General features: G+C 46.2%; 1 protein-coding gene across 1 annotated transcript in view; it reads right to left on the reverse strand.

Moving 5' to 3' along the window:
• Window positions 1–22,835, reverse strand: part of dcc (DCC netrin 1 receptor) — a gene marked incomplete at both ends in the record, with an annotated part of 204,317 nt that overhangs the window by 11,127 nt on the left and 170,355 nt on the right. The window contains 6 exons of the mRNA XM_080528242.1: window positions 1,089–1,238; window positions 7,485–7,601; window positions 8,012–8,235; window positions 11,192–11,354; window positions 17,456–17,521; window positions 22,071–22,103. Of these exons, the coding sequence (XP_080384368.1) occupies window positions 1,089–1,238; window positions 7,485–7,601; window positions 8,012–8,235; window positions 11,192–11,354; window positions 17,456–17,521; window positions 22,071–22,103 (753 nt within the window). The remainder of the gene's footprint in view (window positions 1–1,088; window positions 1,239–7,484; window positions 7,602–8,011; window positions 8,236–11,191; window positions 11,355–17,455; window positions 17,522–22,070; window positions 22,104–22,835) is intronic.

The raw sequence follows: 22,835 nt of genomic DNA on the forward strand, positions 1-22,835 counted from the left end.
CACGTGGGCTGAGAAACCTGACAGTCGGGAGTTGTGTATGTCGAACAGCTCACCATCACTCATTTGTTTAGTAGTCATCCAGTGTGGATGATTGATTCCATCCTTCTGTATTTTTGATCTGTGTTTTGAAAGAGGCACTAGCAGTGTTTAGAACAGGTACATTTTTGAACATTTCGTTGTTGTCACTGATATACTGTGACATACCATTTGTTGTTATCACTGATATACTGCCCTCAACCGCAGAGCGCTACAGAGAGTGGTGCGAACAGCCGAGTGAGCTTCCCTCCATCCAGGATATATACAACAAATGGTATGTCAGCAAAGCCCGGAGGATCATCAAAGATGCCAGCCACCCCAACCACAGTCTGTTTGAGGCAAAGCCTCTTCCGGAGCCTCAGGGCCAAAACACAGAGGCTAACCAACAGCTACTTCCCCCCAGGCGATCAGGCTAATGAACAAGCCTGCTGTAGACAATTGACTATCATCCCTAAGCACACCCCATGTATACAGACTACCTAACCTTAAGCTCACAGCCACTTCTACTACTTGAACTATCTATTTTATTACTAGTTGTAGTGCTAATTATATCCCGTCTTATTTTCACTTACGTCCTGTACTATAGAGAGAGAGAGAGAGAGAGAGAGAGAGAGAGAGAGAGAGAGAGAGAGAGAGAGAGAGAGAGAGAGAGAGAGAGAGAGAGACTCAATATAAGAGAAGGCATAGGGAGTGAAATCTGAGGGGGGACAAATAGAAAGGCGTGTTGAAATGAAAAGAGCTGCAGTTAAGGGCAAGGTAAGAGATGGAGAATTATTAATAGAAAGAGGGGGGGAGCGGAGAGAGTGAGAGATAGCAAGAGAGCGATAGAGACACAGAGAGACAGAGACAGACAGAGACAGACAGACAGACAGACAGAGACAGAGACAGAGAGAGAGACAGAGAGGATGAGAGCAGTGTGTTCTGTACTGACATCAACCTGATGCGTAGCTCCGGTCCAGACAGACAGACAGACAGACAGACAGACAGACAGAGACAGAGACAGAGAGAGAGACAGAGAGGATGAGAGCAGTGTGTTCTGTACTGACATCTACCTGATGCGTAGCTCCGGTCCACAGTGAGGGTGGGGAAGGGCATGGGCCTGAGGGTGAACTTGGTGTGGGTGTACCCGCAGGTTGGCGACGGAAGGATGCCAGGGTACTGGCTGCTCTCCAACGTTGGCACGGGGATGGCACTGACGACAGCTGGAGGAGGGCAAAGAGGGCATCATAACCAGATAAATCATACGACACAGTGACATTAACTATGGCAGGTAACCATAGCTACATGTTTAGAACAGGGAATACAAGTCGATTTTTTTCACAGGTTAGACTACCAAACGGCTTGTTAGATCTGGTTATGTGATCGATTGCAGAAACAATCCTTAGCCCCATCACCCTAGACACTATAGATCTGAGAGGATAAAACCGGTGGTAGGCATTCTACCTGGCCCTTTGATAGACAAAGTGGAAGTGGACAAAGCCATCTTGCTAATACAATTATACGATCAATTCTTTGAGTTCTACCCAAGTGACTAGGAAGTAGGGGATAGATTTGGTATTTGGACAGGACCTTAAACGTTGCTACTTATACTGTGCATAGGTAACTGGCCTCCAGTTAACACTTAAAGTGTGACATTGTAATTGTGAGTTTGCCCTTTAATAGCAGCCAAATGTAAATTGTTTGTTTGTGTACAGAGCAACTTAACAGAGGATTTGACTAATCTAAAACTGTAGCTTGTAGGCTCTATAGTATGACGACTTAACGTGTGGGTTCAGGATTTTTCAAACCATAATATGGTTAACATTATGTGACAGCAGCTGGTGAAACCGGGAACAAGTCAGCAACCGTCAGACCGTTCTGACTTTTATTCTGAAAAATGGAAAGACATTTCAACATTGTTGAAAATCAATGACACACTCGCTAGTCAAGCCAAAATATGGCAATGCAATAGATTTGGGGAGTAATCCCCACTACTACTTACTACTACTACTGAGTTAGTGTAGTGGGGATTACTCACCGAATCCATTCCATTGCAATGTTTTGGCTTGACTAGCGAGTGTGTCATGGATTTTCAACAAAGTTAAAATGTATTTAAACGTTTCTGAATAAAATTCTGAACATTTTGATTGGTTGGTGACTTGTTCCCAGTTTCACCAGCTGCTGTCACATACCTATGTATTCTTCATACCAGCAGTGCGGTTGATCGATTGGTAACATTTTGGAACTTCGAGCGCCTTCACCTGCACAGCAGCGGTGGATGGATACGTTGTAGGTACACTCTTAGGCTGAGACCTTACCGTGAGGCTACAATATAATATCCCTCCACAGATGTGCGGAGCTGCCTGAACAGGTTTCAAAATGATATCCATCGATCAGCAGCACTGCTAGTAAAAAGAATACATTCTGTGGATCCTGAACCGACGCATTTAACCATCTCTTTTGCTCAGGTGATGTTCAGCCACAGTTACACAGTGTTGAGGAAGAGGAAAACATTCAGCAGAGAGAGAGGGGACCTATGCCTTGACCTTGAGAAGGAGATCCTGAGGCATTAGAGAGAAGAGAGAGTGCTTAGCTGTTCAAAAAACGCCTCAGGTACTTTACACACACGCATCCACACGCACACACATGCACACACACACACACACACACACACACACACACACACACACACACACACACACACACACACACACACACACACACAGATCTCTATCTCCTAAACTGCCTTAGACTGTGAGAGGAGACGGAATTGCCTGGAGAGAGAGAGAGAGAGAGAGAGAGAGAGAGAGAGAGAGAGAGAGAGAGAGAGAGAGAGAGAGAGAGAAAGAAGAGAGAGAGAGAGTGAGAGAGAGAGAGAGTGTTTTCTTCCATCTATCACTCTGGAGTCGATGAGGTCCGTCTATACCTTGAAGCCTCCCAGAGCACTTTCATTATGTTCCACCTCACTTTGTCAGTGTGGCTTACGTGAGAAGTTGACTGTAGTGGGAGCTACCGCTTTGTACTCGCTCCAAATGCTGCTTCCCAAAATAGCTTCAAAGATCACATCTTAATCCATAAAGGCCTGTGTAAACTAGTGTAATCTTCCCCATTTCTTGAGGTATATGTCTGTACATCAATACCTGCTCATCACCAAATGCATAACACTCCATTTTAGTTGGACTCACTACTATACTATTCGTTATGTGTTGAACAAAGGGCGCATCGGAGCACTTAATGCAAAGTACTTTCCTATTCTAGCGTTTCAGCCAGAGAACAATGAAAACAAAGCTTCATTTCCAGGTAATGAGTCTCTCTGTTAAGATGGAGTTCACTCAAGGCTGATATTGATCATCTAGTCATCACGGGTCACGACCTCTTGATCCCGAATGTCACATTTACATGTTTGCACAGGTTTAAATCTATTTTGTAGTCTAGGGTTGCGACGGGTCATTGTGTTGGCTAGCTGGCCTGATATCCAATCATGAGGCTGCAACTTTGGGGAATTGATTACCTCGGCCCTCGATAAGCGATTACATGCTCTATCGAGCAAAATGAATAAAAAATAAAATATGATAATAAACACAGCTGAGTCATAGCAGGGCCGTATGGGACAAGAAGAAGAAGAAGAAAATGGATGCTTTTCTGAAGGAACGGTGTCAAAAAATCTCTCAGTTCACCATGAATGCCACCTGCCCAATTATTTATTACAAAACAGTACACATGAAAAACTCACAATTATAACACCAAACAAAATAAGTGTCTGTCCTGACTTTTTTTTCTTTATCTTACCCCCCCACTATAAACACATGAGTAACCCCCCGCCCCCCATTGCGATAACATCCCACCTGACCGTTTCTGACAGGGCTAAACCCTAGAGGACGGCTGGTCATTGACAGCACTTAGACCACTGTTGTTGACTTCTTTGACATTGAACGCAAGAAGTTAAAAACAAAGAGCTAAAACTTTTTTTTTCTACTTACACAATTAAAAACTTCCGGTGGGTGTCACTCATTCTGAACTCACTCTAAAGGCCGCAGGGAATAAACCCTCTAGGTATCTACTGTGACTTCCTACAGTGTACGTTATGCCCATATATGGTTATGCTTCCATTACAGAGCTGTGGCTGCAACACCATGTTAGGTGACAGGGGTCACATGTTGAGTGGATTATCAGATTAAAGAGGTAGGATTATCAGATTAAACACATTGGCTTTTCTCTTGTTTAATCTTTATAGATTAAACAGGCCACCTGAACCACACCCGTCGACAGATGAGTTAATGATTATTCCAATTAGGAATATAAGTGCTATTAATGACCATCATTGGGTCATGTCAATATCTTAATTACAATTCATATCTGAGTGATAAGTGTTATGTCGTTGTCATTAGGACAGCAATAAGTACAGCATTCTCTCGCTTCGAACGTCTCTTACTTGGTCTGTAGTGTTTTAACACAGTCTTGGGCACGCAATACATTAATGCTAATTAGCTAGCGAGTGAGATGGCCTAATTAAGGCATGATTACATCACATACAGTTAACGCAGGGACACACCATCTACTGTACAGTATCAACAGCAACAATATTATAATTCACAACATTCATACATTCCCCCCAACTTCAAAACCAGCTTTTGACAGAACCTATGAGCCAATCAAGCCAAGTTAAAACTATTCCTGTCAGCCTAGTTTTGACAGTGTGGACTCAGCCTCGTCTTGACAGTGTGCACTCAGCCTAGTCTTGACAGTGTGGCCCCGCAGTTTTATTCTGAACAAGGAGAGAGCGGGAAGTGTGTGGTGTGTAGTGTGTGGAGTGTGGAGTGTGGAGTGTAACTCCACTCTGTGAGATGGCTTGCCAGGAGTGAGTGTGTGTGTGTGTGTGTGTGTGTGTGTGTGTGTGTGTGTGTGTGTGTGTGTGTGTGTGTGTGTGTGTGTGTGTGTACCAGTGTGTGTAGTGTAACCCACTCTGTGAGATGGCTTGCCAGGAGTGTGTGTGTGCTTGTGTGTGTAGTGTACCCACTTTATGTGATGGCTTGCCAGAAGTGTGTGAGTGTGAGTGTATGTCTGCCTGTGTGTGTGTGTGTGTAGTGTACCCACTTTATGAGATGGCTTGCCAGGAGTGCACGTGTTTGTGAGTGTTTGTGAGTGTGTGTGTGTGTGTGTGTGCATGTGTGTATGTGCATTTGTGTGTGTGTGTGTGTGTGTGTGAGATAGTGAGGAGTTTGTGAAACGTCGTGCTGGCACCCTGGTGTATTAAACTCCAGAGCGTTGCCTAGAGGGGACCCAGGTGAGTTGAGTTTGATGTGAGATAGGCGGGGTCATGTGAAGATGTTGGAACGCCGCAGGCTCTGGGTCCTCACCCCTGTGATGAGGGTGATTCAGGGGGCCAGATGTGTGTGTGTGTGGTTGAGGGGGCATGCGCCATGCTAATGGGAGACCCTGGGCTTTGGGAGCGTGCTCAGTAGTGAATCGATGCTACCTCTCTCTCCCTCGCTCTCTCTCTCCCTCGCTCTCTCTCTCCCTCTCTGTCCCCCTGAGGAGCCCAAGATGTGACGGCTCTTTCATGTGGGTACATGTGGGAAAGAGATACAGGAGAGGGAGAGATGAGAGGAGAGAGAGGGAGAGAGAGAGAGAGAGAGAGAGAGAGAGAGAGAGAGAGAGAGAGAGAGAGAGAGAGAGAGAGAGAGAGAGAGAGAGAGAAGCAGAAGAAAGAAGCAGGTAATTACCCTATGTGCCACTAACAGGGGAGCACTTAGGTGTCAGGGGAGGGAGACCTTCCGGGGGGAGAGAGGGTGAGGGAGGGTGGGGAGAGGGGGAGAGAGAGTTCAGGTAGGTGACAGGGAGGGAGGTTGAGATGTGAAACACGTTTCTAACACAGCCAGCTCAAGGGAGCAAGGGAGGAATCTACAGCAAGGAGCAAGGTAGGAATCTAGAGACGTACAAAGGAGCGCACACAGGACACGGAGTAATACCCTGCTCTCTGTAGACTAGTAATACACTGCTCTCTGTAGACTAGGGGACGGGGGAGAGAAACTAGACTAGGGAGACTGAGGAATCACGGCTACAGGTAAAAAAAAAAAAAATCATCACGTGTGATATCAAGGGGCCTTTTGATAACATCTTGTTCCTCCGATGCAGAGGCAGTAGGCAATGTACCCAATAGCCCTAGGGCTCCCGTGTGTGTACGTCTGCGTGCCGAAATGTGAAATGCGAACCGTGTCTCAACCATGGCAGATTTATTTTTCCACTTAAGATAGTTTCATATGCAGTTTCCCCTCCCCTCTTTTTCTAATCTACTGAACGGCAGAGTAGCGCTGCGATGCGACAATTCATCTGGAGGTTGATTTAGAGTGTCCCTTTATGATGTGCAGGCAGCGCCGCGTCGGGTGGGTGGTCGCACGGACGTGTTCGGCGGGTGACGTCGCTGAGGTGGGCAGGGGAGTACAGTAACTGTCTGTCTATCCATCTGTGCGTCCGTCCGTCCGCCTGTCTCTCTGTTTGTCCATCTGTCTGACTGCCTCTCTCTCTGTCTGTCTATCTGTCCGTCCGTCCGTCCGTCCGTCTGTCTGTCTGTCTGTCTGTCTCTCTGTTTGTCCATCTGTCTGACAGCCTCTCTCTCTGTCGGTCTGTCCGTCTGTCTGTCTGTCTGTCCCCCTGTCGCTCTGTCTGCCTGTCCCCCTGTCTCTCTGTTTGTCTGTCTGTCTGTCTGTCTCTCTCTGTCTGTCTGTCTGTTGCCCATCCATCCATCCATCCGTCTGTCTGTCTGTCTGTCTGTCTGTCCGTCTGTCTATCCGTGTGAATGTCTGTCTCGCTGTCTGTCTGTCTGTCTGTCTGTCTGTCTTTCTGCCTGTCTGTCTGTCAGTCTCTCTGTCCGTCTGTCCACCTGTCTGTCTGTCCGTCTGGCTGTGAACTTACATGGTGAGGTAGGGGTGGGCGGCGTCTAATGAATGCCAGGTCGGCGGTTCAGTGGCATGTCGAAGCGTCCTTGGGAAAGACACTGAACCGCAAATTGCTTGAGTGGGCCGGCGCCTTGCATGGTAGCTTGCCGCCATTGGTGTGTGAATGTGTGTGTGAATGGGTGAATGAGAGGCCATTGTAAAGCGCTTTGGAATAAGCCGTTATATAAGTGCAGTCCATTTACCATTTAGGTACAGTACAGAGACCAATCTTTATCACATTCAATAGCGGTGACAGACACAGACACACACACGCATGCGCACACACACACACACACACACAATACCCATCAGGCCTGTCTATCTATGTACCATCTATGTCGTTCCGCTTTAGCCAACAAAACTGATCTGGGAGCAGTGACTAGCACCAGTGACCTCAGTGAGTTTAATATCTCCCTGTTACATCTGGATGATCAGAGAACAGCAGTGTCCTCTCCTCGACGGATAACAGACTGAGTGTGATTGACTTGGGCCGGTTAGTGTTTTGACAGGACACAGGCATAACCCATCACTCACGCGTGTTGCTGGGCTGCGAGTCCATGGGGATCATCATCTTGGTGCGTGTAGCCCTCCTGGCTGCTAGGGAGCGCTCTAGAGTAGAGATGCTGCTTCCAGCGTCATCTGCATCTGCTCCTGTGGAGAAAAGAAGAAGCACATAAAATGAGCATATGCCCTTGGAATCAAAGACTCTGAATAGTCCGGGGAGAATGAGAGAACTCCCTCAGCAATAGAAACTAGAAAAATGGAATAATAATATTGGCATTCCAGCTATATAGAGCTCTGGTTTGATGGTTTGGATATTTTGGTCTGGACTGGAAATCAATAGGGAGAACAGAATAAAACACCCCGTCAACTGTTTTGCTTGGCTTGCTTCTTGGGGTCTATGGTTTCAGTGTTTGTATTGTATTGTATATCTATTTTTTAGGACTGTTTCTTACAGTTTTTTGTTGTAAAGCACTTTCAGACATTTGTATGTCTAAAAAGTACTATACGATACATTGATTGATTGATTGTCATCACTGTCATCATTATCGCTAACTTACCTGAGTGGCTGCTCTTGCTGCCCATCTGGCTCTCTGATTGGCTGTGGCTGACTTGTGAGATCTCCTGGCAACTCTGCATGGGCGAATTGCGGACCGAGGGGGCGGTGCTGGAGGGCTTCTCGATGTTCTTCAGCTCCATCTCCTCATGGTGGATCCACAGGTCTGGAGGACGCAGGTCCTTCTGACTGCCTTTCCTCTTCCCTGTACTGTGGGTGGCTCGCTTCCTATAGGGGGGAGGGAGGGAGAGAGAGAGAGAGAGAGAGAGAGAGAGAGAGAGAGAGAGAGAGAGAGAGAGAGAGAGAGAGAGAGAGAGAGAGAGAGAGAGAGAGAGAGAGAGAGAGAAGAGAGAGAGAGAGAGGGGAGAGAAAATAAGTCAGAGATACAGAAAAAGACAGATGGGAGAGATAGACAGTTGGGAAGGATCGGAATTGCTTGGAAATTGTATTTCCCCCTGAAATAAAATGAATCTGCAGCGTGTTATGATGACGAGGACTGTTCTTGTCTGTGTTCGTTGTTCCACTTCATATAAAATCATGTGGGAAAACACATGCCGACACACACAGACAGACACACACACAAACACACACACACACACACACACACACACAGACGCACAGACACACACACACACACACACACAAACACACACACAGACAGACGCACACACACACACACACACACACACACACAGACACACACACACACACACACACAAACACACACAACACACACACACACAGACGCACACACACACACACACACACAGACGCACACACACAGACGCACAGACACACACACACACACACGCACACACACACTCACACACACACACACACACACACACACACACACACACAGACACACACACACAGACAGGTCGTGCTTTGCTGGTGATGCCTTCTGTTGAGTGGTGGACCTCTATCCTTGTTTTCAGGGTTGTAGCTGTCGGGTTTTGTTGTCTGAACAGTGTACTGGCAGGACTACTATTAATGAGCATAGCTCTATTTCTCTCTCTCTCTCTCATTCTCTCTCTCTCTCTCTCTCTCTCACTCTCTCTCTCTCTCATCTCTCTCTCTCTCTCTCTCACTCTCTCATTCTCTCTCTCTCTTCTCTCTCTCTCTCTCTCTCTCTCTCTCTCTCCTCTCTCTCTCTCTCTCTCTCTCTCTCTCTCTCTCTCTCCCTCTCTCTCTCTCTCTCTCCTCTCTCTCTCTCTCTCTCTCTCTCTCCTTCTCTCTCTCTCTCTCTCTCCCTCTCTCTCTCTCTCTCTCTCTCTCTCTCTCTCTCTCCCTCTCTCTCTCTCTCTCTCCTTCTCTCTCTCTCTCTCTCTCTCCTTCTCTCTCTCTCTCTCTCTCTCCCTCTCCCTCTCTCTCTCTCTCTCCCTCTCCTCCCTCCTTCTCCTCCTCTCTCAAACTCTCTCCCTCTCCTCCCTCCTTCTCCTCCTCTCTCTCCCTCTCCTCCCTCCTTCTCCTCCTCTCTCTCCCCTCTCTCAGACTCTCTCCTCTCCTCCCTCCTTCTCCTCCTCTCTCTCCCCTCTCTCAAACTCTCTCCCTCTCCTCCCTCCTTCTCCTCCTCTCTCTCCCCTCTCTCAAACTCTCTCCCTCTCCTCACCAACTGCCTCAGTTTCCATACACACTCCTGCACCTCATGTGTGTCACACTCACACAAACACGCACGCACGCACGCACGCACACACACACACGCACACGCACACGCACACACAGACACACACACACAGACACGCACACACACACATGCACACACAGACACACACACACACACACACACACACAGACACACACACACACACACACACACACACGCAACCCACTGCAATAGAATCCATCTTTTAAAAAATCTAAACAAAAATTGAATTCTAGCTCAATGCTAGAATTCAGTGTCTCGTCTCATGTAAATAGGTGGTTTGGTCAATCAGAGCACTTTGCACATTTGTCTTGTGTGGAGAGGGGGGTGCTTCAGGACAGGGAGGCGTGAGTCAGGACCTGTGTCCTAGCCTTGTCAAGAGCGATTTAAAAGGCAGAGCACTCCAGGCGAGGAGGGTAAACACACTGAAGGTCTCTGCCTCGTGACCCAGGAACCAAAACACTATCCTAGATTCAACCTCTCCTGATTCTGAGCCGGTCTGATTCACTCACATACTATCGCTGCACCTTTCATATTCAGACATGGATAGAGATACACACTGCACGCACGCACGCACGCACACACAGACACGCACGCGCACACACAGAGAGAGAGAGAACAAGAGGGAGAGAGATGCAACGCAGATAACAAAGAAAGAGAGAGGGAGAGAGAACAATAAGGAGAGAGAGAACGAGAGAGAGGTAGAGAAAGACAATGGAGATAACAATTGCAGTGGAGTTTCAAACAGAATCCCTAACACTCTAACAGGCGTTAACAGAGTGTCATCCCCGAGCATTGCCTTGAAGAGAACATTGCTAATTTGTTCAGCGACTGCAGCTACCACCTTCAAGGGAAGGTTCTTTAGGGGGAATGAGCTGATGTACTTCCTTAAGGGGCTCTGAGGGGCAAAGAAGCAGTTTGAACAAGGTGATACACTTCCTCCCTTTTAAGTTCCTGAAGTAAAAGTGGCATCATGAAAACCGGAAGACTAACATTATATCACGCTAGGAGGGAATAAGAGGAGCCTGAGGGCTGCTGGGATACATAGAGAAGATGGCAAGGCAAGGCAAGGTTATTTGTATAGAAAGACAGTAAAAGTTAGAAAAATTTGTCGAAAGACAGTTTATTACAAAAGTACACTGAGTGCCTCAATGGAAGGAATGGAAAAGATACCATCACCCAATTGTCTGATATGACAGTATTCACTAGTTCTCTGTTTATTTGGGGGCATATCGCTCGACGTATGGTGTGGGGAGTGGAATCATCTTGAGATTTGACTACTTTTGACGTCTGAAAAAAAGTTGGAAAATCAAACTTTGATTTTGGAGCAGACTGTCCCTTTAACTCATTTAGTGCCTTTAGGGTGAATAAAGTCGCCCAAATTGTCAACATTGACTTTTTCCACCAAAAATGCATATATTATGATGCTTCATTTTGTAGCCAATCAAAATATTGTTGCTAGGTAAACACCGGATAAAACACTTGAGGTGGTGAGTGTTCCGGAATTCTTTGGCAGTTAGTGAGGTAAAGCCAACTTACTTCCTCTGCTGAGCCGAAGAGCGGCGGGTGCAGATAAGTGCCACGATGACGACCACTACCGCAGTAACGGCTCCCACGGAAACCACGATGATCACCAGCAGGTTGCTGTTCTTCTGTGGCGTCACGCTCCCGTGCGGTGGTCGCATCTGGCCAATCGGTGGCTCTGAAAAAAGTAACACCGGGAAGCAGAATGAGACAAAATGGTGGCAAACTTTCAAAACTCGATTATGTCAACCCCCCCCCCCTGCCCACCGCCCCCCGCCCCCCCCAACAAACCTGCTTTCTGTAAAGTTACTGTGCACACATTTGGATATTTTTTTTAAGTTGAAGCATCTAACTCTTACACATTAACATAATTCTTATATATTGAGGTGTTGTAGAGGCTTACTGCTATCCACTCGGGACTGGTGGCATACATCACCCACTCGCTGAGTGAAACAATGATCCATCTAACAACACACCAGAGAGATTGAGCCCATTCTCCCCCATGACTTCTCTTCTCTACATTTGAATTCTCTGAATACATTTTGGCCTAAGATAAAAGGGTACGGTTTAATGCCTGATCCAGAGCAGTGAACAGCTGATGATCCCCCAAGGGGTGATACGATCAAGGAAAAATGTAATAGGTTCTCCACGCCAAGGCCATTTACATTCAAAACAATAGAGCGCACCCCTCCCGCCCGGGCCGCCCCCCATCTCTCCAGGGAATACACTTCACCATACTATACTTTAAAGGCGCTTCGCTACCGTCCCGTACCGTACCGGAACCCGTGCTCCCGCTTTGTTTTGCTTTCTCCACTGCCAACTGGCCCGTACCGGGGCGTAGTACCCGTACTGATTTTAGCTACTGCTCCTGAGTCGGAGCGAAAGGTACTATGCGTGCTACTATGTGACGCGTCATACAGCTGTTGTTTACAATGGTCCGAGAGCCTTGAGACCGAAAGCTCACAATAAACATTGTTATGTTATGTTACAGTAGAGAAACAAAAAACAGTTACCAAAACTGTAAAGTTGCAAAGTAGGCCTATCATCTCACCCAAATTAAGTGAGTATGCCAGAGTGTCTCTGAGATAAAGGATACAATCCGTTTTCACACTTGTGTTGAATAACAGAAGATTAATGGAGGGGGAAAAACATGAGTGTGTGAGGACGGAGGATGATGATGAACAAAGTCCCATCATGGATTTTATCTGGAATTTCACTGCCAATCTCTCCTCCATCACCCCGAAAAAGAGAACAGAGAAACGTAAACCAGTAACTTATGTTACCGGATGAAACAACTTGCAATTTGAAAGTACCAGTAGGCTACCAGATACGATGTTGTATGCACATATTTTGCTACCAGGGTTGCGAGACGGAATTGACTATTTCCAGCCCAACCAGTCTAAAAGCTGCCGAATCCACCCGTCCAGTGTGACCAAAAGTAGCCCAATCTGGCAACACTGCTTGCTACGTTCTTACATGCAGCTCGCGTGAACACAGGTTCTTCCATGACATGTTAACACTTGTAGAGCCAAAATGACAGCTTTTAGCCAATGGAGGTTTAAAATGGGGGATTTAAAATCCCCGCTACCGGCCGGTGTGAAATGCATTCTGGGAGGCAGGTCTGTTGTGTATTATGGAGAAGCGTTTCTGAAAATACGGTACGGGTAAGATACACATGCGTGCCGTCCTGTACCGTCCCGGTCTGGTCAATGGAGAAGCGCCATATGAGTGTTCTACTATGAGAACATATCAGGCTACATTGAGTAGAATGGCGACGCAGAGGCTAAATTGAACCAAGGGAGGCTGGTGGAGGTAGAAATCGGAATGGAATGAGGAACGGAAAGAGGAATGGTATCAGACACTTTCCTTTTCTTTCTCTACATTCCAGAGGCTCTTGCTTCTGCCCCCAGCCTGTGTGAGAGGTTAGCGCCGTGCGGAGCAGGCTGCGGTATTGTTGTGGGAGAAAGAGAGGCCTCTCTGGGTAGGAGTGAGTTAATGTACGGTTTCACTGAACACACTGCTGATAGCTGTTATTGGATTGCACCAGCCGTTGCCAAACCCCTGAAGAAAAGGGGCCTGAGGAAAATACAGACGACAACAAGACGAATTGAGAGGTTTGCGTGTGCGTGTGTGTGTGTGCAGGTGTACATTCGTTTGAGAGTTTGTGTGCGTGTATTCCTTTGTGTGTGTATGTGTGTCTGTGGGTGTGTGCGCATGCATCGGTTTGTATGTGTGTGAGTCGGTTTGTGTGTGTGTGTGTGTGTGTGTGTGTGCATGTGCGTTCGTTCGTTCGTTTGAGTGTGTGTGCATGTGGTGACTGCTTTGCTGTTGTGTATGTGCATGTGTGTGTCTGTATGTGTGTGTGTGTGTGTGTGTGTGTGTGAGGGATAGATTCGAAGTGCCTCGCTCCGGCTTCTCCACCACGCTCGTCCAAGGTCACCGTAATGAATGATGGAGAGTGTCATGAATCCAACCTGTCCTCTCACTTTCCACGTCTCAGGAAAAGAAATGACAGATATACTGACACCTTTAACTCCACCTCGACTCCATTATCTTGACTTTTCAACCCCCCTCCCCCCCCCTCCCCTCCTCAGGACTGACGACTGGAAGCAGACTGGAGTTCCCTCCGGCCGTGGCACAGCAGTACCGCAACAACAATGTTGTCTGGTATGCCCGCGGGCTAGGCCAACCTCCTCTAACAAAACATCCCATCAAATAACTTGGGAGACCAAGAGTTCTGTGAGTGAGAGTGTGCGTGTGTGTGTGTGTGTGTATGTGTGTTAGGGAGCTTTGAAACGGAGCCCAGCTGTGTTTGTGCGTGTGTGTTAACGTGGAACTTTGAAACTGACCCTGACCCTAACTGCAGGTGTGTGTGTGTGTTTTTGTGTGTGTTTTTGTGTGTGTGTGTGTGTGTGTAGGCCTACTATCTTATGCCCACACTCCATCAGATCCTCCTGGATTGCACTTATCAGTGATACAGCCAAATGCAGCTTGTCATTTAATTGACTGCAGCCTTTCATAATTATTGTTCATTAAAGCCTTTGTACCACAACAGCATCTAAAAGACCTTGCACATAAACAAGGCTCCCACCACCGAGCCCAACACAGAAACAACAAATAAAGAATTACAAAGCCCAACACACACCTGGGTAGCCTTTAAACAACAGCAAGAGCAAAAGCTGTGGTGATTTGATTCAGTAATTTGTTTTTCGTACCCTATGTAAGTAATCCAGAGGTATCAGAGGAATGCAGTACCACTGAACGCATCATGGAGATATATTTGATATTTATATATAATGATATACGATCATCCCTGCAGGGAATGAAAGGCTTAGAGAGTTAAGCTTTGAACACATTTCCCCGCACATAATGTCATCTCTCATGAAAAGCCATAAAACATTAACCGTATCACAAAGTGACAGATCACCATCTGGGATAAATATGCATGAAAAGGCTCTCTCCTCTGACTCCCCTATGTTGTTCTATCTAGATGAGTGGCTGTGCTCAAACTACGTGGCAAACCTGTGGAACGACAACACATCAAACAACAATCGAATGCAACTTTTATAATGAGAATTCAACAGTGCTCTTTCTGCTGTTATATCGAGCGCTTTTGTGCAACTGTAGATCGTTAGCTGCTAAATCCCTAGTGCTCCTTAGAGTTAGTCCAGCCAAAGTATCAGTTAATGTCTTTCAGACAATGGCTGATGATCCAGGATAGAGTCACATTGTGCCGGCTATAACAACTCTCCCATCTCATCTACGTTCTGCTTGGATGCCCTTATGCTATATTAGCAGGGAATTAGGTGCAATTCACTTAATGATTCGGAAGAAGAAAATGTTCAGGTGGTAAAAGAGCACAGTTTGTGTCTGCGTATCTATCCGGCTCGGTTTAGATAAACAAAGAAAACTCCTGTCAGAGTGGGTGGTTGTTAGATTGTTTGGTTGAAAAGCCCCAAAACAAGAAACAAAGAATTCTAATCTGGGTTTTAATCCCAATCGGAGTCGTTTCAGCCTGGATTCTAAGAACGTTTTGTACACAAGGGGTCTACAGTCTACAGTGCAAGACTGGCCACCACGATGGGGTCTGCCCAATGGATGTGTTGGTAAACAAGGTGGCTAAACCTAATGCTAAGCATGCTAATGTAGCGTAATTAGTGGGTAGACTAAACATTATTTACCATATTAAAAAAACTGTACACACAGCATTTTATTTTATGTCACACTATTGGTTTATGGCCCACTTCCATCCCTGGCAGTGCCCTCCCCCTCTCTGCTGTGGTAAAAGAGGTGATAACTCCCCCTTATTGGGAGGCGGGCACTGATATGGGCATCCAGATGGCAGCATAGAGGCACAGCGGACGGTGACATCTTTCGTCTCGCGCCACTCTTGTTCCCCTGAGAAACCAGACATTATACACAGAGGTCCATGCTTCAACAGTGACCTTTGCCCTCTCGTCACTGGAGGGCGACAGGTGGAGCGACTCGACCATCTGGTCTCATCACGCCAGCCAGTTGCACCGCCTCTACCTAATGTATCCCAGCATGCCCTGCAGTGGGTCAGTGGTCATGCCGTCACCTCGCCAAGCCCGGCCTGTCACGCCAAAGCGTTGCCGTGCCAATACGCTCAGGTGTGTTTACTGTGTTGCCTAATTAGCAAATTATTAAGCACTTATAAGATACAAATGAGAGCCTGACAAATGTTCTCCAAACTTAAGTGTTAACCACAACACAAATGTTGTCTAACCAGTGGGAGAATACTTGTTTTTACCCTTTTTTAATATGAAGAGCAAACAATCCTCTTTTCCTCCTTTCTCTCAATCATCCTTCCTCCTTTCCATCCTCCTCTCATTCATCCCTCATACCTCTCTGCACCCCTCCGTGTGTGTGTGTCTGTTTGTATGTGTGTGTGTGTGTGTGTGTTTGTATGTGTGTGTGTGTGTTTGTATGTCTGTGTGTGTGTGTGTGTGTGTGTGTGTGTGTGTTTGTATGTGTGTGTTTGTATGTGTATGAGTGTGAGTGTGTGTGTGTGTGTGTGTGTGTGTGTGTGTGTGTGGCTGTGTGTGTGTGTGTGTGTGTGTGTGTGTGGCTGTTTGTGCGGCTGTGTGTGTGTTTGTGTGTGTGTGTGGCTGTGTGTGTGTGTGTGTGTGTGTTTGTATGTGTGTGTGTTTGTATGTGTGTGTGTGTGTGTGTTTGTATGTGTGTGTTTGTATGTGTATGAGTGTGAGTGTGTGTGTGCGTTTGTGCGGCTGTGTGTGTGTGTGTGGCTGTGTGTGTGTGTGTGTGTGTGTGTGTGTGTGGCTGTTTGAGCGGCTGTGTGTGTGTGTGCTCCTCTTTCCTCATCCCCATCAGCGTAGCAGCCTGTGATTATCTAGCTAGCGGTAATTAACAGAAGATTTCCCCACAGAGACCCCTCGCCAGAGCCCAGGCGAAGACAGCAGAAAATATGGCAGGGGGAAGGAGGGGGGAGCTGGGAGGAGGGAAACTGCTCCCCTCTGTGAAATCAAGTGGTCTTGGTATAGCCCTGCTACCCATAGCAGTATATTACTATCTCATTAAACTGCAATGGCAGCGCACGCTGTTTAAACCCACAATATTAACAACATCAGACTACACGCAGCGGGGCTCGTAAGGGGGCCCCACCATGCCGTAATTGAATGGAAACCAAAACGTGTGTACACTGAGAAACAACACACAGAGATGTATTTTACCCCCTTTAACACCCTCCGTGGACCGAGTCGAACAGGCGTTGCGCAAATCTAAAACACCCTTGTTAATGTAGTCCAATAGAAAAAGAGTGATCCAACTAAAATACCAAAAAGAAAGATTGTTACGAGAGGGTGTATGGTACATGCAGTGTAGAAATAACAGTTGAAATCAAAAGCCACACACATGGAGAGAGGGCAGGAGACGGGGTAGGGGAGGGGGGGGGGGGCATGTCAGGAGAGAAAAACAAAAGCATAGCTGAACAGAGCTCTAGCAACCTGCACCACATGACACAGGGCATTTCAGTCCCCGTTCTCTGTACACCTCAAGCAACACAACACAACACACACAAACTGCTGCTACAGGGGAATGAACCAATAGGTAAACATTGAGATTATATGACCTTGTTTGAGCTTTATCCCCATGCTCCTAGTGGCTAGCTAGTGCCAGAGCCAGCCCAGGACAAGAGCACACAGGGGGCTAGGAGAGGCTACATGAGGGAGCAATTAGGGGGGGGGGGGGTGTTGTGACAATGCATTCTGAGTCTCTGGTGTTACTTGTACCAGCGCTTACCATTCAGACTGCTCCTATCAATCAGGTTATTGTCGGAGGGCCAGTAGTTGCTGTCTCCATGGCGACCTAGGGAGGGGAGAGAGAGAGAGAGGGAGGGGGGGGGGGGGGTTAGGGAGGGAGAGAGAGAGAGACAGAGAGAGGGCATGAGAATGAGAGATGCTATTTTCTTAAATGCAATTAGAGAAAAAAAGGAAAAGACACAACAACAGTTGCTTATTGACTATTCAAGACTGAACAAAATAACAAATAGCATTTCTCATGCCCTCCCTCTCTCTCTTACCTTTGAGGACAGTTCACATTATAAGACATTATAAGACACAGTGTGTGTCTCTGAGCCTCTCTATATCCCTTAGAAGGAAGAAAACCCCTCCTAAAACCCTATTGTGATGCATTCTGTCAGTTGAACTATAGAAATAGATTGACATAAGGACATACGGTTGAGACAACATTTTCATATCCATCTCAGGTAAAAGAAGAGAGTGTCCGATTTCAAGGGAAAGAAGATCACGGACGTGATTTTGTCTTTGAACTTTTCTTCCCCAAATTGCAAAACAAGAAATTATAGATGTGAATGTGAGTGTCTTAGGGGGAGACTGGTGGAGGTCGGAGGACGGAAGACTCATTGTAATTAATGCAACGATAGCCTCATCTGAAATGACTCGAGGCTTCTCGGAGGCAAGGCAAGCCTCATCTGAAATTACCAGAGAGAAAGAGAGAGACATTCAGAGAACAGAGAATGAGACAGACAGAGAGAGGGAGTGAGAGAGAGAGGGAGATATACACACACACACACACACACACACACACACACACAGATAGAGAGCCAAATACACACACACACACACACACACACCGCATGCACACAGGCAGGCAGGCAGGCAGGCAGGCAGACAGACAGACAAGAGCAAATGAGAATGGAGTAGAGAGAGAGAGAGAGAGAGCGAGAGAGAGAGAGCGAGACAGAGAGAGAGAGAGAGAGAGAGAGAGAGAGAGAGAGAGAGAGAGAGAGAGAGAGAGAGAGAGAGAGAGAGAGGGCGGCTGGGTCCTGTTTGGTGAAAAGCCTCTGGCTCCTGCTCACCAAACACTTCTCTCATAGAACAGAAACCCTGCACACTGTTGCTCCCCACAGACCTCTCAGTATCCAATTATTGCGCAGCGTAAAAAAAAAAAAATCAATCCCCACGAAGTAGTGTGGTGTAAGTAGACACAACAACAATAACAACCTCCCATGCATACACAGGGTTTGTATCTCACTGGGGGCAGGAAGAAGGCCAGTGGACTCCTACCGAGCAGTGCTTAAGGGGACAGTCTCGGACTGGGAGGGAGGGAGCACAGCGTCTTGTTGTTGGAGCTCTCTCTGCATTTCCTCAGCTCTCTTTTCCTCCGTTTTTTTTTTACCTTCTTCTCCATTTGTGATAGCAGAGAAAGAATAGCACAATGCTGGCTGCATGAAAGAACTCTAAGAATAGACAAAAGCTTGGAATTTTGTTTTGGTTTTTCCACCCCCCCCAAAAGAAGAAAGACTTGACAGTGAGTGCTGTTACTTTTAAATGTTGCCAGAAAATCTCATATCTGGGGTTGAAATAGAAAGCACACAGAAATCCTATTTCTTTGACTGATGACATGAATCAAATTCATGATCGAATCGTTATTTCTTTGCACTTTTTGGGGGAAAACACCTCAAGACACCTATGGCAAGTCTGAGCAGGTGGCTTTTTTTTTTTAACTGTCCACAATGACAGTTCATAACAGGTCGCTCTTCTGCTAATGCGGCCAATACTCTAATATGTTATATTATACATATGTAAATATGTTGTTCGTACAGTAATCATTCAGTACATCACGTTAAAACAATAGTGTCACTAGACTTACACCATTTAGCAGATCTAGACGATTTTTCCAAAGCGACTTACAATTAGAGATTACAGGGACAGTCTCCCTGGAGTAATTTAGGGCTAAGTGCCCTACTCAAGGGCACACTAGTGGTAGTGTTCACAGGTGGGATTTGAACCCATGACCTTCTGATCACCAGTCCAACTCACTATACACTAGGTCACCAATAACCACCCCAGATTTCTACACATGCACTGTATAGAGCAGAGGAGGCTGCTGGGAGGTAGAAATCAGAGGACAGGCTCATTGTAATGCATGGAATGGACTAAGGAATGGTGTGTTTGACATCTACTGTACGTCCAGCAGCCTCCACTGACCTGCTGTGTCTTAAACAGATATTCAAGGCTCCTTATCATCTATTAACCTGGTGTTCTCGCCACTGGTCTAGCGTATTTCTATGTCAGCCCATTACACGAGAGGGACTGCCCTATCCCGGGAGACAGCTGTGCTATGAGATATGGTAGCTATCAGCTAACACACCATATATCACTTTATTGAATGTTGAGGATTTATATTATGTTTCTTGTTTGTTTTTATGTCTTAACACGTCCTGACATGGACTGTTTTGTATGACGTAAAGTACATTTCTGTGCAAACAGACAATAAAAACCCCTCTTATCTGAGCTACGGTAGCTTTGAGCTACGATAGTGTTGAGCTATGGTAGCTGACTAGCTGCCGACAGACACATGGACCTGCAGGAATTCCAGTGGCTTCACTTTCCCCACCTTTGCCGGCGACGTGGGTTCATCGTACGAGGCAGAGGCATGACAGATGGGCCACATTAGGGTGACCACGAGAAAGGAGAACACATCTTGTTTGGACCCAAAGTAGAAAAGAGTGAGCAGGAGGGGGACCTATCAATCCACATCAGCTGTGGCTCGCTTCATGGGCAGGAGCTGCAGTAGCCTGTGTCTGTTTCTCTCTCTCTTTCTTTCTTTCTTTCTCTCTTTCTTTCTTTCTTTCTTTCTGCTCTCTGTTCTTTAAGCAAGCAGAGAGGCCTAACCAGCACATCGTTCTATGTCGACTCCCTCCTGTCTGTTGATTAGGGATTAAGGAGGCATGGAAAGGGGTAGAGGCTAACATAGCTAACACAGCTAGCGTGTCTCCCCTGTTGAAGCTAGCACCATGACCACCGAGGTAGACGCAGAGGGGCCAATGAAAGGGCCATGCCCATCAATCTAAGTCCTGGCGTTTTCACAGCTGCCTCCCCTGGCGCCATTTGAGTTGATTTATACGATGTGAGGGCCCAAAACCCACAAGTTTTTTTTCTCAAGCCCATAGGAGCTCATTTGTAGTTGGTGGCCCACATATTATGCCCGATTCTCCAACATCTGATATTTATTTCTGACTTAATATATGTTTTCTCTCATGTTTGGGAAGACTTCCCAATGTTACAAACTACATTGTTTGTTTAGGAGAAGCTGAAGTGCTTGTGTGGTGCTGCAAAGTATGTTTACAATGCTATGGTCCGAGTGGTGGGTTTGATTGAGATCGTTTTTGACATTCAATTCTGTGTAAAATCGACCAACAACAGTTTGTTGAGTTAAGTAAAAAAAAAAAAAACTGATCTTGATTCACAATTTGTTTATGTCTCCTCCTGATTAAATTGAGTGATTAAACAAGTGATGACACGTCCTGTAACTGCTTACCTCTTCCACTAACACACTTCTGTAATTTGTTAAATAGCTTTTTTAATCATTACCTTCTTGGTATCAGAAATAAAATACCTAAATAATCTTCCACTGAATATCTCCAGGAGCACTTAAGTTGTCTCTACTTCATATGCCTAGTCAGGCTCCGTCTTCCAGAGCTGTTTGCACAAAATGTCAATTAATAGCTATTGGAGGGCCCCTTCTTTCACCTCCTCCGAACTCGAGTCTTAATTAATACGAGAACTCTCATTAGTCTGCTGGCGACAAGAGGAGACAGTGGAATGACTGCGGGCCTCTTTGACATTCAACACCCTCCATTATCTTTAAAAATAGCCAAAGTGCCTCCCCCCTGCCCACACACACACACACACACACACACACACACACACACACACACACACACACACACACACACACACACACACACAAACGCAGACACACACACACCACACCTCTGCCCACCCACCTCGAACACCACTCCCGTCTCCCCCTAAGACAATTTAATACTAAAAAGGGGGTTGATTTAGAAAACCCTATTACCAATTCATTACCAGATTTTTCTAAAGGCAAATTATCTTTGCGGGCGACTGAGGAGAGAGAGACATTCATGAAAGAGAGGGGGAGAGAAAGGGATGATACGACGGCACGTCTGTTTCATGTTTTTCATTCTGCACATTTTTGAGGGGCGGTTGAGGGGAGAAAGAAAAATAATGTCCAGGAGATTTGAATTTTCCTTTTTAAAGCTTTTTTCTCAGGCAAAGGTTTTTTTCTTCTCATAAAACAGCCATAATTGGCCTTCATTCTCATCTCTCCAGATAGGCTGTACTCCCCACCTGCCAGCACTGATGTCAGAGTGGAATGAAATCAGGATAAACCCTCCCCCCGCATCCATCATACCATCCTAGGAACGCTGTGTAATTATGGGATTTAATTATTACAAAGGGAAACCCTTTCCCACTGGTCGTAAGCTATGGGGATCAGGTGACTGACACAGTGCTACTGTAGCTACTGTAGCTACATGCTAATATCCTCCCACTATACATTGTGACAACTGTTCCTGTCTGCTTACCTTGATCGTTGGCCATTTTGTCTGGGTGTTCCACTGGAAGGGGAGAGAAAGAGAAGAACATTTTAGTGGAGACAGTCACCCTAGAGGACAACGTAGTGTCATGCATACAACTAGGTTTGTGAGTGGTGCTCACTGAAACGATCAATCCTATGGGACGGTATATATGTGACAGCAGCTGGTGAAAAAGGAAGTTGGCAACCATTGATCACACATCAAAATGGTTTTTATTCTGAAAAATGTAAATAAATGTCAACGTTGTTGAAAATCAAAGACACACTCGCTATTCTTGTCAAGCCAAAAGATTGCAATGCAATGGATGAGAGTAATCCTCACTACTCTACACTAACTAGGTAGTAGAATAAAAGTCTGAACGGTCCGTCGGTTGCCGACTTGTTCCCGGTTTCACCAGCTGTTGTCATATATATTATTATTATACATTACACATACACATACATTATTAGACATTATTATTATTAGACATTATACATTATTATTATTATTATTTGAATCAATTCCCTTAGCACTGTCAGCCATTTGACATTGCACAACACACATGCACACTCAGAATCAGCTACCGGTAGTTGTCCCCTCCCAGGATTTTTATACAGTACTTTAATACAGTAGTACAATGTGTGATTGAGTAGAAAATCACCACTTTATCCGGCCGATTGAAAGCACCACTGCAATTTCCAAACTCAGCGTGAGGCCCACATAAAAGCTCCTCTCACGCACTCCACACCTTGTTATTATCTCACCACAGTTCAA

Source organism: Nansenia antarctica (genome assembly GCF_963989245.1).
Source record: "Nansenia antarctica genome assembly, chromosome: 4".
NCBI lineage: Eukaryota > Metazoa > Chordata > Actinopteri > Argentiniformes > Microstomatidae > Nansenia > Nansenia antarctica.